Genomic DNA, 19,114 nt, shown 5'->3' on the forward strand with positions numbered 1-19,114 from the left:
ACACAAGAACCTGCTTTATCTGGTCCTTATTAATCCGGATGTCCGATTTGTCCGGATCGAAAATAATAAAATTTATTTTTACTTGTACAATATTTCATTCGCGGGGTCGACTCTTCTTGAATGTCTTTTCTACCAAGGATAGTTAAGGACAGGAACTGGAAGTAATTCGCCCACAGTCTATCAAAGGTTGTGCCGGCATTCACCTGGAAATGAGAATGGGAAACCGTGGAAAACCACTCCCAGGACGGCCGAGGTGGCATTCGAACCCATGCTCTTTTGAATGCAAAGCACTACCAACGTGCCTCAGCACGCAGATCTACCCGGCTCGGTAAACATTGTTTAACCACTTTATCAATCACTTTTTAAATGATGGTCCTGCTGACATGGAGTCTATGAAACTCATCCGCTACTGCAGACGTTATCTCGGGTTCACACCGTTGCTCAACAATGATCCATTGTGTGATTGCTTAAGATGATGAAAGAGGAAGGGAATGAGTCATCATATCCAGTAGCCTGTACAAGATAACATCAATAGCTGAAGGTTAACACCACATTGTACAGTTACAGTATTTTCCTGTGCAGTATTGTATCGTTTGAGTGAGCGTTATATGGCTTCAAAACAGAAGAAAGTGGTTGTTTCCATGGATGAAAAGTTAGAGGCATTCAACAGGCTGGACAAAGGAGAACTTTTGAAAAATATTGCTGTAGACTATCACAAAGGGACTTCAACTGTGTCTGATTGGAAGAAAATACAAAAATAAATTGAAAACTTTTGCTTTAAAATGATGACAAAAGATAGTTTAGAGAATTGTGCCACAATAAAGAAAGCTTGAAATGAATCTCTAGATGACGCATTAAGAGCATAGTGTTCCAATTTCAGGGCCGATTTTACAAGAAAAGGCGCTTAGTTTAAACAGCAAGCTAGCAAATGGAGGTCCTAACTTCACAGCCAGTCAGGGTTGGTTGGAAAGGTGGAAAGCTCGTCATGGCATACGACAGCTTTCAGGGACTGGTGAAAGTTTTCAGGGGATAAAGTCACTGCTGACAGTTTCGTAAAGGAATTTCAGGACATTATTTGCTCCAATAACTTAATGCCAGATCAGACATGTAACGCCAATGAAACTGCGCTGTTTTATCACAAGCTACCAAATAAGACACTAGTGTCTAAATTAGGTGAATCGGCAAGGGGTTATAAAAGAAGTAAAGATCGCATTGCAATTATGGTATGCGCCATTGCATCTGGAGGACATAAATTTCCTCTCCTGTTAATAGGGAAAACAAAAAAATTCACGTGCTCTTAAAAATGTGAATCGCTCTGCCTTACCGGTTTCTTACACATCCCAAAAGAATGCATGGATGGACTGTGGAACTTTCAAAAACTAGTTCCAAGACTTCGTGAAGAACGTAAAAAAGTTTATAACGAAACAAGGTTTGCCACTGAAGGACATTTTGTTCATTGACAACGCGCCATCATATCCAGGAGTGGACGAGTTGGTCAATGGTGATATCCAAGTGAAATTTCTGCCACCTAATGTAATAGCTCTGTTGCAACCAATGGACCAGGGTGTATTGGAAAACATCAAGCTGTTATACAGGAGGCAGGTGCTCAGCAAACTGACTGAAGAAGAGGGGGAATATGTTGTAATTTTGGTATTGAAATCAATAAATTTGAAATACATTATTTATATGATCGCATCTGCACGAGATCAAGTGAGTGAAATGACAATTTAAAAGTCTTGGAAACATCTAAGGCCTTCTGTCTGTGCATCTACCACCGAGGTTTGTGAAGTTGTGGACTCTTCTGAGTTACTTGACACATTTGCGCGCATTCCCGGATGCTCGGATGTAGATAAGAACGATGTAAGTGACTGGCTGATAACTAACTATAATTCAGGCTACAGCATAAGGACAGATGAAGAAATTATTGCCTCTTGTTCCTCGGCAAGTAATGACAAGAGTGATGGTGAATTCGAAAATGAAACCAGTGCTCCATCAGAAGAAACAATGACTCATGGGGAGACAACAATGCAGCTGTACAAACTGATGGCCTATTTAGAATCCCAGATCGAAACCACACCGGCAGAACTAATGTTAGTGAAACATAGTGATCGTGCTGTGCGCAAATGCTATACAAATGTAAAATAGAAAAAAATCTCACATTATTTTAGTGCATAAAACAGAGTCGTAAATGTAAGAAAAGTGTTCTTATATTTGTTTGTACAATTGGAAAGAGGTATTACTGTACAACTTATGTTAATAGATTATATAACATGAACTGTATTTGTTTTTTGTTTAACGGATTATCCAAATTTTCGATAATCCAGATCAGTTCCGGTCCCACTTAATCCGGATAAAAGAGGTTCTTGTGTAGTAACAATCATACAAGTAAAAATCACAGGAATTTATATTTTATTGCTACATTTGAATCACATTACTGCCACTATAATTCCCAAGATAAAGTTAATCAATGAAAAAAAATATTCTACTATATGAAATACTCACCAAGGGTGAAAGTGAATTTGGTAAGGAATGATAAAGATCGAAGAACAACTTCAGTGTAGTGAAGTCTAGGAATGCAGGCCTCCAGCTGGTTGGAATCTGAACAGTACACAAATCGTCTGAAGACTCATCAGTTGACGTACCAATAAAATCGAAGGTGAGGCAGTTATGCGCCAACCGTAGAAGTTGTGTCATCAACCCATGCTGCAATCAAAAGTCAAGAAAATTACACATCATATAATATTTGAATACAGGTGACTAGAGTCAATCAAAAATATGTTTATACAGTACCTGCGACCAGGAGTATCAATATTAATTTTACCATGTATGAGAAGAAGTAATACTGAAAAATATTCCATGTCCTATTTTTAATATCACAGTAAATAGAAGGAAAAGTGTGTACACTCCCATAATTACTAGGCTCTGGCAGCAAATCGTGTTCTTGTCGCTACAGGTCTACTAAACAGCTGTGAAGCATGATAGAACATTGTAACGAATTAACACAACTGTTTCGTTTCATCCACACTAACATATACTTTATCTTTACCTGCAGGCTTAATGGTAAAGCTATATGATTTTTTAAAGTATATTACATAAATTTAACAACAGGATACACAATCTCTTAAAACCATGCCATAACATTTTTTTTTTAAGAACCTAGGAGCCAGGTTAATTCTTTAGTACTCGCATGGTCTAGCCTTCTGAAAAATAAAAAAAAATGGTAGTAACAGCTTAAGTAATGTGCTTTTATAGTTTTATAGACTACAGCAGATTACCACAAAATGTTAAGATTGCACCCAGTCTACCATCATTGAACGGAAATTAAAACAATTTTGATGGAATGCCTATAGGAAAACATGATAGAGGAGATTCTAAGAACTATACTCTGAGATCATCAAACTTAATAAGATACTGTGTATACAATTTTATGAAATGGGCCAATTGTTACATAATTATATTTTGATACTTTCGAAGAAACTTGCAAATTATAAAATTTAAATAGCAAAGTAAATATTGTCATCAGCACCACCAAATTGTATCATTCCTTTGTATATATCAGTCTGACTCTTTAAAGGTACGAGTGTGAACATTATCTATCTACCCACCTAAAAAAAAAAGACATAAGAAGCAACCTAAACTTACAAGCCATCCATATTGTGCCTTTTGTGTCCATGCACATGCCTAAAATACCATTTGTCCACAGCCTTCCTAGGGTCAAATTCCTTCATTGATGGGCCATTCATTTTGGACATCATTCAATTATTTATATTTTCAACTTTGTGATAACCTGAAATTATTTTTCACTAGCTTAATTTCACTGTAGCCTCTTTCACAACACAGAATTGACATTGGAAGGACAGAAATTATGGACAGTAATTTTCCTAATATGAGGAAGTTTTCTTCATTTGTCAGTACTCAGACAAGACGCTCAACAAGTTTCTTCCCCTTTCCAATACTTTTAATTTATACTACTCATTCAGAATATTCTGTACATGTTCATCATCATCATCATCATCATCATCATCATCATCATCCAAGGGACAAATTTGTTTCTTGGAGTGTTGAACTACAGATGCTACTTCACTGACTCCAGTTGACCACGAAAAAGTGTCAAATACTGAGGTGAGCCTTTCAATGCCTTCCTGATTTTCTCTCTTCTACATGGGATATTTCAGGAAGTTCAGCTGCATGGGCTGAATGCCACTACAAGAACTACAGAAACTGAAAAGAATCACCTTATTCATTATGTAGCAAAGTATCATTCGCATAAGCTTCTTCGATTGTGTTTATGACATTCCCATTCACACCATACAATTAAAACATTTACGCAACCTTCCAAGCCGAGATTCTAGGTGACATTCTATATGCAAGGCCAGGAGTTCATTCCTCAGACAATGTCTGTAATCCCCAGGAGATTTTATTTTTAAAGGTAAAGTAATCAATATAAATTAATTTGGATACCATATACCTTTGGGACTAGTGTTACATTTCTTCAGCATTGTAAATACAATTATTTTTTTGTTTCTTACTACAGCAAATCAAGCAATCATCAGCTTCAAGTGATCTGCCTTGATATACCTTTCACTTTTCAACAAATTTTATTCCAGTTTTGTAAACAGCTAATTTATTTATTTTGTGTTCTTCATAGATTCCTGTTTAAGTTTTTAATTAAATCACATCAGGATTTTTTTTTTTTTTTTTTTTTGATGTAGAGGGCTAATTATGATTAGGCTCATATATTTCTAAACTACTGCAGCTAGAGATTTTCCATTGTGAAAGGATTCTTTATGTAATTCCTGTTTAACAGGGGACCTCTGAACCTCTAAAGGTTAACTCAGATAGGTCAAGTTTGGAAAAATATGTAGAACTGCTCCCAGTTTTAATCTACATTTAACCCTGGGAATTTCAAAAATTTTCCTGCCAATAATGAATGAGTCTACTTAAATTAAAAGATCCTTGATGTAAGGACACTTGTAAACAGCAGATTTATACTTTAAAGGAGTGTCTTTTATTGCAACAGCCCTAGCTCACATAGAGAAAAGCTTCTAATCCATAGGAAGTGTAAAGCAGTGCTGACCTCAAATTGATTTAAATCCAGACTGACATTCTGGCAAAAAACACATCAATGTTTTCACTGACACTGGATTTAGGAGTATTTGCCACACCCCTGAACACAAGCAATTTTTTTACACTCCTTTCCTTTTGCTATAACATCAGTAAGAACACACGTACACCATATAAACAACTAAACTGAAGCCTGGCAATCACAGCTCCATTCTCTGCAGTCCAGCCTCCTGCCATGCCATTACTACAGTGTTAAGCATGAGGAAGTGCACACAGTTATTCTTCTACTGATCACCAATAAGCACTGCAGAACTGTAACATTGGACGCCATGATCTATACACTCCAACATCCATCCTCATGCTCTGGTCTCCCCAAAATATCAAACATTTCTTTCCTGCAACAACTCATATAAAATGCAACCAATGGTTCTAGTATTGTATTTCGTTGATTTTTTCCTTCAATATGAAGCAAGGAACAATTGACCTTACAAAGCCTATGATGAAACCTTTTGTGAACTCATCCAAATGATGAAATTGTGTATGACTGCATATTAAAGGTATCAGCATATTTGTTTGTTCTCCAATCACAGTTACAACAGAACAGATCACTTCTCTGATGACATTTTCACTGATAGATTCCCAGGTAGGTTGTCCACATACACACACTGGTGGTTTATGGGCCTCCCCATGTAATGATTTGTTGAGCATTCGCACGACAATCTATGTACCGTGCCCTTGGTATAGCCAGTCATGGAACATTTTAATTGCCTCAGGTGGCAGACTACTTGCTCTCCCTCCTTACAGTCCCTAAGACCAGAACTAGTGTCTAATTTATCCACCAGACAGCAGTACCAGGACAACAAGCAGGCACCTAACTATGAATGTCATTACAGGTCCTACTCTCAGATTAACAAATGTTATTACTTCCACAAAATACCACATCCTTTAGCAATAATAATAATCGTACCAGGCAAGTTGGCTGTGCGGTTAGGGGCGCGCAGCTGTGAGTTTGCATTTGGGAGATAGTGGGTTCAAACCCCACTGTCAGCAGCCCTGAAGATGGTTTTCTGTGGTTTTCCATCTTCACACCAGGCAAATGCTGGAGCTGTACCTTAATTAAGGCCACGACTGATTCCTTCCCACTCCTAGGCCTTTCCTGTCCCATCGTCGCCATAAGACCTATCTGTGTCGGTGCAATGTAAAAAAAAAAAAAAAACAATAATCATATGGCCTCAGCTACCGTGTGTAGACATTTTAATTTCATGCCATCTACCTAGCTGTTTGCTTCTCAATTTTGACGTTTTGGTTTACTCTAGGCCAACTCAATAACAGAGTAAACCAAATCTCTCTCGGGCATCTATGGCTGAGTTTTAATTAATTCATTCATATCCTTAACATGAGATGAACACGGGTCATTAAAATTATAAGGCTGATTCGTTTCGCAGTCTGCCAGGGTGCACCTCATTTTACTACAGTAGAGGAAAGAGGTACCACGGAAACTATTGTCCTACGGAAATTTCGTGTGGAAAATTGCCTGATCATCCTGAGTAACAAAATAAGTTTACATGGCATATTTTCTATGGCAGGACAAAATATAAGTGCAGTCAACTATACTTAGCAATTTCAATAAAACTATACTACTTCTGGCATGAAGGACCAGCCTTGAAAATAACAGATATCCCCACACTTAGCATCCCATGGTCAGCAATGAATTAGACCACATTTTGATAACCGACACACTTTCTTATAGCTTTCATTAACTTAATCTGCGACACTTGACATTAGAATTGGGACTTATACATGTTCAGAGTGAAGATAGTTGAATTTAGAAAAATTTCCAAGAAGTTGCCAGGAATAACTTTTAGGAGTGTGTCACAACTGGACTACAGTAAGTCTAAAAAGCAACATTAGTTGTTTTAGATGGCAAACATTCCTAAGTTCCTAAATGGTGTGGGACTGGGAAATGAAAACATCTGCTTGATGAACCCTGTATCAGCCCAGCTGTTGATTCACAGGAGCTTCCACACCCACTGATGGCACATCAGGTGGCCAACTTAACACATTCACTGCCAAGCATTCTGAGGCAATTTAAATGCTGTGCCAGACATTTCCAAGGGAGGTGAACTGATCTGACTTAGTTACAAATAAAAGTAGCATACATAATAGCATGAACATTTCAAGTTACCTTCAGCAATGTTTAAAATGAGCTGAAAGTTATTTCTAGGCATAACCTCATTGAATATGAGAGTAGCAAATATGCTTGTTTTCCAATACATTTCTAACTTAGACTTTTTATGAGATACCGGTCATCATCCAGAGTCCTAAAAATTTTCATCTCATCCAAAGTAACATGCTTCCTATTATCATACCTACAGTATTTAGTAAATGGTCTTGCTACTGTGCTCAAAAATTGCTCCGCATATTGGTTGGCTTCTGTTAATAGAAATGACAGCATAGCAGCCAAGTTTTAGAAATCAAAAAATAGGAAGATATTTTAATTCTTGGATTTCATCACATACATTGAACCACAGTCTAAGTTCAAAAAGGACAGGATAAATGGCATACATATCTAGAGTTACAATGTGAACTGACCATTAAGATTAAAATCTTAAACTAAAAAAAAAAAACCATAAAAATGTTTACAAGAAAATGTACCTAATTGCTCCCATTTATGATACATACGAATAATAAAAAAGTCGAACCTCGATATCTCGAACCTCCATTACTCAAATTTTTAGTACCTCATAGAAACTTACACTAGCGTCAGAAAGTTTAGACTCACCTACGAAAATCAATAATTTTCTTAAATAATTGCTTTCTGTGTGATAAGTGGTACTTTAGTTTTGTTACTTATGTAGTGATGCTTTCAGCACGTTCATAAAGCTATTTCAGTTCATATTGTGAGATATTATTTTATCTTTTCAAAGAGGTTGACAGATTTATGGTCCCCAGCTCTTACTGCCTGCTCCTACTTGGATAACTTCCGGCCCTTTCCAACGTAATATACATGCCTCGCTCACGTGATTACTTGGATAACTTCCGGCCCTTTCCCAGACAATAAACATGCCTCTCTCATGTGATTGCTTGTCCTTTTTGTTTCCTCGCTGTCTTGGAAGTTGACAGTTAGCCTACAGAAGTTATCTTGAGCAGTTGTATGTTAATCTCTCTACCAGACTGTTTATTTTCTACATTGTTGTTTTCTGGGCATAACTATGGTAACAACACACATCAAACAATCGAATATGGGGAAGAAGGCTAATATAACCCAAGAAAACAGAGCCAAGCCTTGTGCTTATAAAGAAATTGGGTGGTCGAACAAAAAAATTGCGGAAAAATTGAAAATTTCAGAGTGTACCGTTCGCAGAGCAGTGAAACGCAGAGAGGAGATGGGTAGTCATGAGGATCAACCACGCAGTGGACATCTAAGGAAGACTTCTAAAATTGAAGATAACCGTATTTTAATCCTCAGCAAGCATGACAGAAGGCGTACAGCGATAGATATTTGCTCAGAGATAAATACAACAAGAGAACAACCTGTGTCTGTGACGTGACAACAGTGAAAAATCGTCTGCTTGAGGTGGGATTGTTTGGTCGCGTAGCAGCATTGAAACAATTGTTGAAAACTCTACACAAGCAGAAAAGGCTACAATGGGCCAAAACGCATGCTAGCCAGGCCACTGAACAATGGAAAAGGGTGCTTTGGACGGATGAATCTAAATTTTAAAAATTAGGTTCCAATCATCGCCAATACGTTCGTCAACGCCCTGGCGAAAGGGTTATGGAATCCTACATAATTCCATCTGTGAAGCATGGAGGAGGAAATGTGATGGTGTGGCGATGTTTTGGAAACAATCAGGTTGGCATACCTGCCAACTTTTAGAAACCAAAAATAGGAAGATTTTTAATTCTTGGATTTCACCACAGTCTACGTGAAAAAAGGTCAGGATAAAAGTCATACATATCTACAGTTACAATGCGAACTGACCATTAAATTTAAAATCTTAAAGTAATAAAACAAAAATGGTTACAGGGTAGTTCCCTTGAACGTCTTCAGCCACTCTATGTATGGAATGTGCAAGACATATTACATGCACCATTTTTATGATACAGAAATTGAAGACTTTTTGATGCTTTTATGACACTTGCAATCATGCGAATAATATTATTTATGTCACACCGACACACACAACAAAATGCACAATACCGTATTTTCTCGCGTAATTAATGCACTTTTTTGACAAAGAATACAGGCGAAAACTTCGGATGCGGAAATTATTCAAGGAATTCAGATCTTTACAAATTATTTAGAGTTCATTTACATTTAAAAGATACATCAAATATAATATAAACGCAATTGGTTCAACTCATTTGTGGTTATCGTCATTTGGCGGAAAATTCCGGCGTGAGATTTTTTTTCTGAAAAGTGAAATAGGATACATCAGGTAAGTTAGACACGTGGGTTTGAAGTATCGACACTAGAAAATATTCTTCTCATTACGAGCTGACAATAGGACCTGAATGACATACCGGCAAAAAAAGAAAACTGTCCAACAAGAGAAGGACCGGGCATTGAAGGAGGGACCCTGCTACATTACCCCAAACCGTTCGTATCCAATCTTGTACGAGTGACGTGTCCATCCACCCTTTTTTTGAGTACGAACGTGGATGCTTTAGGCATTGTTCTTCGTTTTAGAACAATGTAAGGCGCAAGCTTTCTGCCATCAGCTGATTACAGCAAGCAATGCAGTACCGGTACATCATTGTTTTTTTGCTTCCGGTAGCGCGTACGATAACAATGTATGTTCCTTTCTTATCGACTGTTCGACTTTGTGGCATATGGAAACTGACTGGCGTCTGACCTGCAAGAGATCTTTATGTCGCACCGACACAGAGAGGTCTTATACGATGGGAGAGGAAAGGCCTAGTAATGGGAAGGAAGCGGCCGTGGCCTTCATCAAGGTACAGCTCCAGCATTTGCCTGGTGTGAAAATTGGAAACCACGAAAAACCATCTTCAGGGCTGCCGACAGTGGGGTTCGAACCCACTATCTCCAGGATGCGAGCTCACAGCTGCGCGCTCCCAACAGCACGGCCAACTCGCCCGGTGAAGTGCACTTCTGTTACCACGGTAGCGCACGTTCATTTGGACACTGAATACTTGCTGCCCGCTGCTCTATTCCCGTATGTTTCGGCATAACTGATCACCGCGAGTTTGTATGATACGGTATTACTCCAATACTGTGGACTGACAAACAATTTTGAGATCACAGAATGTCCGGTACCCGAAACACTCGTAAAACGAGTGCAGTGGGATTTCCTGACGGCTAATAACAGCACGTTGCCCTGTGCGTGGAATGCCCGCTTTCGCAATAGGAAGCCTGCTACTTGAGTAGTTGACATCTCTATTTCAAAACATAACCGGAGCTGAGTAATGGATGTTCGAAGTGGTGGGTGCATCAAATACGTGAACGTTTCTTTTTCTCCACTTTGGACCCAAAAATATTGGGGTACGTAAATTATGCAAGGGCGTTAATTACGCGAGAAAATACGGTAGTTTCCTTATCAGACGGTAAAATGAACGGAAATTTATAGGTATCTCTGAACACTTTGAGATAACGTTTGTAATATTTTTTGGCCATAACAAAGAGAGAAAATGCCAGAAACTGTCACTGATACAACCCCCTTAAAAACATTCTACTAATTAAAATTATGCGCTTAAATATGCGAAACTGCCACATACAAAACAATTCAATACGTCCCATACATTATTAACATACGACTTTGACAGAGAGGGAAAGCCAAGAAATGCAAGTAAAACACGTGGCCTACAACTCTGACGAAACTACGCTCAGAAACAATGTTAACAGCGCGCGAACAACACAATAACAAACTGATTCTTTCGTCCTGATTAACTGAGTCGTTAGCGCGCGCTAGCCTCATGCTTGCAGGACGATCGCCGCCCCGAATCCCCAGCTGTATCAAGTGCACACGCTGCTGTGGTGAGCGGGAAACACGATACATGAAGGCGACGGACGAAACACTCACGAAATAAAGTATCAAATAAATACGCTTGAAAATGAGGTTTCGTAAATTGCACAAGCACATAAGAATTTATCCTTTATCCTAGGGGAAGAGTATTGGCCGTACTAGAGGTTATATTAGTAAAAAATCGGAAGAAGTAAAAATAAATCGGAAAAACGGAAGATGAGTTAAAAACCGGAAAGTTTCCGGGTAAATCAGAAGGGTTGGCAGGTATGGGTTGGCGAGTTGGTGAAAGTAGAGGGAATACTGGAAAAGAAACAATATCACCGTATCCTCTCGCGCAATACCGTACCATCTGGAATGAAGCTGATAGGTGAAGGATTTGTTCTACATCAGGACAATGATCCTAAACACACCTCTCATTTGTGCAAGCAGTATCTGGAAATGAAACAAGCTGAAGGAAAATTGGAATTAATGGCCTGGCCTCCTCAATCACCCAATTTGTCACCTATTGAACTTTTGTGGGAAGAACTTGACAGGAAAGTGAAAGAAAAGGACCCAGGCAGTGTGGATGGGTTGTGGCAATGTCTGATAGAAACGTGGGGATGTACATACCAAGACTTTGGAAAAATTAACAGCTGGAATGCCACGCATCTGTAAAGGGTGGACACATTGATGAACAGGCAGTGCGATGGCTTAAGATGTTGTGATTGTGTTTCTAGCTCCCTGAGAATGACCGGTGAAAAGGAAAATCTAGTGAAATATGTAATAAAACTAGATAGTTCTAAAAACATACGTATTTCTATGTTGATTTTCAACAAATAGCCGCTATATATCATGGTAAGTGAAAATTCATGGCGAGTCTAAATTTCCCGACACTAATGTAAATTTTCCGGCCGTTTGTCCTATTACGTGTGTTTCTTTTCCTATTATACAAGATTTGGTTACACAAATTAATCAATTTCTCGAAGCAAACATTTCCTCCCTTGAAGCAAAAAATACTCTGTAACTCAAATTTTGTGCAACATTAACTGACCAATAAGGCATTTATGGTTTGTGAGGAGCTGTTAACAAGTACAGAAAGAGTTACAGTGAAGCTTGGAACTATTATGATGGGAACTGAAAAACTTGAACTTCTAGCGATCGGAAAATCGGTAAAGCCTCACTGTTTCTCGGGTGTCAATTACCAGTCGCGTACAAAAAGCAAGTCCAGAAGTCACGGATGACAAGCTCTATTTACAAAACTCAGCTGCGTGGTACTGATGAGAAGTTTCAACGTAAAGGGAGGAAAGGTTGACCGCAACAAACAGAAAAGACTAATGGATTTTTTCCAAAGGCATTAACGGAGCTAGGTTTCTTGTTTCACTACGTATGTACTGTATCCTGTCTTCTAAAAAGTTACTATAATAAGAGTTATAATTAAAGTGATGCCGTAAAACAGAGTTTCTATTCTTAAGTACAGTTAAAAATAATTTATTCAGTAAAAGCCCGTAGGTACATAATGTGTTTCAATTATGTGCTATACATACTCAAAAATGATATTCTCTATATCTCGAAATAAAATGTATTTCCCGAGGTGATTTGAGATTAGTATTTTATTATTTAGCTAATGACAACGCAATGGAACATACACACATACATACATACATAATCATTATAGACTGTTATGCCTTTCAGCGTTCAGTCTGCAAGCCTCTGAGAATTTACTAAACGTCGCCACAATCCTCGATTTGCAACTAGTGTTGTGGCCTCATTTAGTTCTATACCTCTTATCTTTAAATCGTTAGAAACCGAGTCTAACCATCGTCGTCTTGGTCTACCTCTACTTCTCTTACCTTCCATAGCAGAGTCCATTGTTCTCCTAGGTAACCTATCCTCCTCCATTTGCGTCACGTGACCCCACCACCGAAGCTGGTTTATGCGTACAGCTTCGTCCATCGAGTTCATTCCTAAATTAGCCTTTATCACCTCATTCCGAGTACCCTCCTGCCACTGTTCCCACCTGTTTGTACCAGCAATCATTCTTGCTACTTTCATATCTGTTACTTCTAATTTATGAATAACATATCCCGAGTCCACCCAGTTTTCGCTCCCGTAAAGCAAAGTTGGTCTAAAAACAGACCGATGTAAAGATAGTTCCATCTGGGAACTGACTTCCTTCTTACAGAATACTGTTGATCGCAACTGCGAGCTCACTGCATTAGCTTTACGACACCTTGATTCAATCTCACTTACAATATTACCATCCTAGGAGAACACACAACCTAAATACTTGAAATTATCTACCTGTTCTAGCTTTGTATCACCAATCTGACATTCAATTCTGTTGAATTTCTCACCTACTGGCATCAACTTAGTCTTCGAGAGACTAATTTTCATACCATACTCATTGCACCTATTTTCAAGTTCCAAGATATTAGACTGCAGGCTTTCGGCACAATCTGCCATTAAGACCAAGTCGTCAGCATAGGCCAGACTGCTTACTACATTTCCACCTAACTGAATACCTCCCTGTCATTTTATACAGGGTTATTTTAAATGATTGTCGGGGTTTCGTGAACTTTTTTTTTTTGAAAACGTGGAAAACGTACCATTTTTATTGTTGCAGTAACGGTTAGACAAACTCCCAAAGTTTTGTTTTGCATTAACTGTAGTACATAAATTACCAATAGATGGCAGTAATAGCAGTGTTTAACAAAATGGCGGTTAGCAATAAGAAGGCTTTTTGTACTCTTGAATTTCATCAACACCTTTAGGCGCTTTCGTAACACACACCATACTGTGGTTTGAGGAACTTGCAGTTCCCTGCTACATCTTGTAGTTGATTTCTTAGGACCACGGAGATAAACACTCCTAATCCGATTCACATCCGCTTCTGACACAGCAGGATGCCCACTGCTTTTCCCTTTGCACAAACAACCTGTATCCACAAATTGTGCGTACCATCTACGAATAGAGTTGTCGGAAGGAGGCTCCTTCCCGTATTTTGTCCGAAAATAGCGCTGGACTCTGGTAACGGATCGGTGTTGATGAAATTCAAGAGTACAAAAAGCTTTCTCCTTATCGCTAACAGTCATTTTTAAGATAAAAATTTCATTGTTCTGTATTGAAAAGTATCACAGTTAAAATTGAAATAATAAATAAAGAGGTTCAACCTATTCAATACAAAAGAATAAGAAATGCAGTGATTATATTCTTATTTAATAATAAGTAGAAGTGGTACCGGTTTCGACCCTAGTCCAGGTCATCAACAGCCGATTAAAACATATATACAAGCTAGCTCATTTAACTGTTCTCCGCTTTTCATAAACATTATAAGACTTTGCCTAACACTGCGTGTGCCATACTGCCGTTCAGAAAATTACATACTGTTTCTTTTAAGTGACTTACATTTTACTTCTGAATTTTACAGCGTCTAAACCCGTCATTTTTATATCGCCTCTTCTACTGATCCAGAGTGAACTTGATCTTTTTTCTTTTTCCTATGCATTGTTTTTCATGTTTTAATCGGCTGATGATGACCTGGACTAGGATCGAAACCAGTACCACTTCTACTTATTATTAAATAAGAATGTAATCGCTGCATTTCTTATTCTTTCGTATTGAATAGGTTGAACCTCGTTTACTTATTATTTCAATTTTAACCGTCATTTTGTTAAACACTGCTATTACTGCCATCTGGTGGTAACTTGTGTACTACAGTTGATGCAAAACAAAACTTTGAGAGTTTGTCTAACCGTTACTGCAACAATAAAAATAGTATGTTTTCCACGTTTTCAAAAAACAATTCATGAAACCCCGACAATCATTTAGAATAACCCTGTACCTTTCAGCAGATGATCCATGTAAACTACGAACAGCCAAGGTGAAAGATTACAGCCTTGTCTAACCCCTATAAGTACCCTGAACCAAGAACTCATTCTAGCATCGATTCTCACTGAAGCCCAATTGTCAACATAAATGCCTTTGATTTGTTTTAATAATCTACCTTTAATTCCATAGTCCCCCAGTATGGCGAACATCTTTTCCCTCGGTACCCTGTCATATGCTTTCTCTAGATCTACGAAAGTCTGTTAAGATATAGTCTATTATGGATCTGGATCCCCTAGCCTCTCATGTATAGCGGTGAATAGCCTTATGCTTGAAGAATGTATTCATAACAGCTAAACCCATACTAGCACAGAAGTCCAGCAAACACTTCCCATTCTCATTAGCTTCCATATCTTCCCCACATTTACCAATCATCCTTTCGTATCCTTCAGTTCTATTCCCAACTCTCGCATTGAAATCATCCATTAGCACTATTCTATCCTTGCTGTTGACCCTGACCACGATGTCACTCAATGCTTCATAAAACTTGTCAATTTCATCCTCATCTGCACCCTCACATGGTGAATACACGGACACAATTCTAGTACTAATTCCTCCAACTGACAAATCTACCCACATCATTCGCTCATTTACGTGCCTAACAGAAACTATGTTGCGTGCAATGGTATTCCTGATAAAGAGCCCCCCTTCCCTTTCTAACACCCGTCAAGTACACTTCATCTCCTATCTCTTCCTCATTATCTCCCCTTACCCAAATATCACTTACTCCTAGTACATCCAGATGCATCCTCTTTGCTGACTCAGCCAGTTCTACATTCTCTCTTCCATAAGCCCCATTAATATTGATACCGGGCGAGTTGGCCGTGCGCGCAGAGGCGCGCGGTTGTGAGCTTGCATCCGGGAGATAGTAGGTTCGAATCCCACTATCGGCAGCCCTGAAGATGGTTTTCCGTGGTTTCCCATTTTCACACCAGGCAAATGCTGGGGCTGTACCTTAATTAAGGCCACGGCCGCTTCCTTCCAACTCCTAGGCCTTTCCTATCCCATCGTCGCCATAAGACCTATCTGTGTCGGTGCGACGTAAAGCCCCTAGCAAAAAAAAAAAAAAAAAAATTAATATTGATAGCTCCCCATCAAATTCCATTTTGTTCGCCATGTTGTTTCCAAGGAGTCCCTCACCTGTCAAATGGGAGTGGGACTCCGTTACTCCCATAGGTCCGAGGCTTGCTTAAAATGTTCTGAGCTTGGTAAATTCATGAAGCAGGATGCTACCCTACTTGCACATAGTCCAAGTGAGGATCTCTTCTCTAACGTGTTGTGGACCACCGGTGAATTGTATAGTCCTAGCCGCCTGAGCATAAGGAGAGCCATGACTCAGAATACGTCCGAGATGCCCACTCCCATTCCATAGCAACTGGTATCCCGACTCTCAGGACCACTTACTAGGCCACTCAGCCGTTGCCCATGGTTAACGAACTAGGATGTGACTACAGTAACCCACAAACATGAACCATTTGGAATATATAACAATATACAAATGATATACTAAAATAATTAGGGCATTATTACTATTAGACATAAAACAGAGTATACAATGAAAATGTATGCACTTATACAGTGAGAGTTAAATTGTCTATCTAGTTAACAGCATCTGGAGTCAGCGTCAAAAAGTCCTTCAGATCTCCCGAGTATGACGTAATACTACACTGCTTCACAATGTGTTGGGTGGTCTGGGGAGTCGCTACGCAAACACAAGATGGATCAGAAATGTTGTTCCATTTGTAGAGGAAGTCATAATATACTCCATGGCTTGTACGAATCCTGTTGGCAATTTTCCACGTACGTCGAGGCAGATCAAAACCCGCTGGTTTAATTTGGGTATTTAAAACAGTTATAAGTCTGGTGGTGCATTGGTGCATGTCGGATCCATTTTTTTCTTCCCAATGAACATTTATATTGAAGCCCGTATTGAAAAGTTCAACAGCAGCCCGCCTGGTGGCCATGATCGTTAAGGCGCTGAAGTCTACACAGTCTGACACTGAGGTTAGCCGGTTCGAGTCCCATTGGTCGAAAAAATGTTTACCATCAGAATGTTGGCCTGCAGGGTAGGGGAGGTGGTGGTACACAATTTACAATCACTAGGTTGCGTGCCACAAGCCTGAATTAAATTCTAAACCTCTCCACAGTGCTCATATGGAGTGAGGGCATATGACGCTGTTGATGGTGATTCGTCCGTCGGATGGGGATGTTACGCCTTGAGCAGACCCCTTGTGCTATTCGACTTATCATTGTTCAGTTAATGTCAGTATAATGAAAGAAATGTGCAACTCCATCATTGTCCAGTCCCAAGTCCAGAATGAGAAAGGAGGAGGGTTTGCTGGTCTGGCACCCAGCTGTAAAACTGCCAACGCCGAGTGTTGGGTGGCGGGAAATAACCTGACTATCTAAGGGAGCCAACGGCTTCGGGCGAATGAGCCCCTTTGGGTGGGGTGATGGTTCCCCACAGTGGAGGAAATGCCACTGGAATCCATTATGCAGCGTCTGTTCTCCAAGTTAGGGGCGGCTGCACAAGGCATCTGTACTCCAGAGGAGCGGCCTCATTATCACCTCACTGGATCACATCCAGAGTTGTAATTCGGGACCGAGTCCCACACAGGTGACACCTTGACAGTCAACCATGGAAGGTCTTTTAAGGAATACTCCACCAGCTGAATCAAGAGTTCAGAGAAGGCAGCATTCCGATACGGTGGGCTGCCACCTGAAAGATACTGTGAAGTCTGAGGCATGGAAATACCCGAGTACCACATACACGAACGAGACAAAATCAAGAATCAAACCAAAGCAGATAACCTACTTCTCTACATACAATATAAACTCTCTCATGCAAACCGGTAAACTAAAAGTGATCACCGACATAATGGACCAGCACAAAATTCTTATCATGGGATTACAGGAAATTAGAACCACTGACCAGGATGCCTTGGCATCTCAAGGGTACAGACTTTATAAAGGTATACCAGGGAAGAGAGTGATGAAGAATGTCCCACAATTTGGAACAGGATTCTTGGTCAGCCTTAAAATAATAAACTCAGTTCAAGAATTCAAATCACAGTCTCCACGAGTCTCAAGGCTCACCGTAAAGGCATCTAATAAAATCTATACTATAATAAATGCCCATGCTCCCACTAATGACAAAAACAACAACTCAAAAGACCATGAGGAAACAGAAGAATTTTGGGACCTATTGTCCACACCATAGATAACATCCCCAAACACCATGTAAAATTATTAATAGGCGACTTCAACACTCAACTAGGCAGAGAAAGAAGATACTGTGACATCATTGTAAAATGGCTAGCACACAAGAAAACAAATAAAAATGGAGAGAGACTAGTTGACCTGTGTAGAAGCCATAATTTAATCTCAAAATCTACATGTTTTAAGAGGCAACCTCAAAAACTCAAAACATGGAAACACCCTGACTACACTAAAGGAGAATGGCAACTGGATCACATCTGCATGGACAAATACCACCACGAAGACATCTATAACGTCAAAGTCCTCCAAGGAATAGACAAAGGTTCAGATCACAACGTAGTTAAAACTCACTCCTCAGAGGAGACAACAAAAGCAAGCCCTTAAAACTAAAAGAAAAATAGATCCTACCCAGCTAATCAACAACAAAAATTACCAGAAAGCAACTGAAAAAATAAAAATCACAGACAAACTTGAAGACTTAATACACTAAACAAATTGCAGAAGACCTGGCTCCAATTAAACCACGTAAAAAACACCAATGGTGGAACAGTGAATGTGATGAAACAGTGGAGAAAAGACACCCGGCATGGCTATTACATCAGTCCCAAAAAACAGAAATATCCTATCAAAATCTAGTAAAACAGAGAAAAGAAACTACCCAAGTCTTACGAAGAATAAAAAGACAACATCATAAGGACACACTGCAGTTAATTGAAGAACAATTCAATAAAACTCAGTCAAGGGACTACTACAAAACCTTCAGAAAGCAGCTCCAAAAATATGAACCCCGGACCCTACTGATGAAGGATGAAAATGGTAAGCTGGCTCATAACAATAAAGACAATGCAGAAATTCTGGCTAAATATCTCAGCAAGCTTTTAAATTGTGAGGAACTTATAGAACTCCTTCATTTGGACACCAACACCCCGATAAAAACACCACCAGAGAACATCACTCCCCCCACAATAAAGGAAGTCTAC

At 39.3% G+C, this 19,114-nt stretch overlaps 1 protein-coding gene across 5 annotated transcripts in view; it reads right to left on the reverse strand.

Annotated features, from left to right (window-relative positions):
• Positions 1–19,114, reverse strand: part of Ranbp16 (Ran-binding protein 16) — a 360,844-nt gene that overhangs the window by 265,367 nt on the left and 76,363 nt on the right. For all 5 annotated transcript variants that reach the window (XM_068225077.1, XM_068225075.1, XM_068225076.1 and 2 more), the window contains exon 5: positions 2,503–2,703. In XM_068225077.1, the coding sequence (XP_068081178.1) occupies positions 2,503–2,703 (201 nt within the window). The remainder of the gene's footprint in view (positions 1–2,502; positions 2,704–19,114) is intronic.

This window comes from Anabrus simplex, chromosome 1, assembly GCF_040414725.1.
Source record: "Anabrus simplex isolate iqAnaSimp1 chromosome 1, ASM4041472v1, whole genome shotgun sequence".
Classification (NCBI taxonomy): Eukaryota; Metazoa; Arthropoda; class Insecta; order Orthoptera; family Tettigoniidae; genus Anabrus; species Anabrus simplex.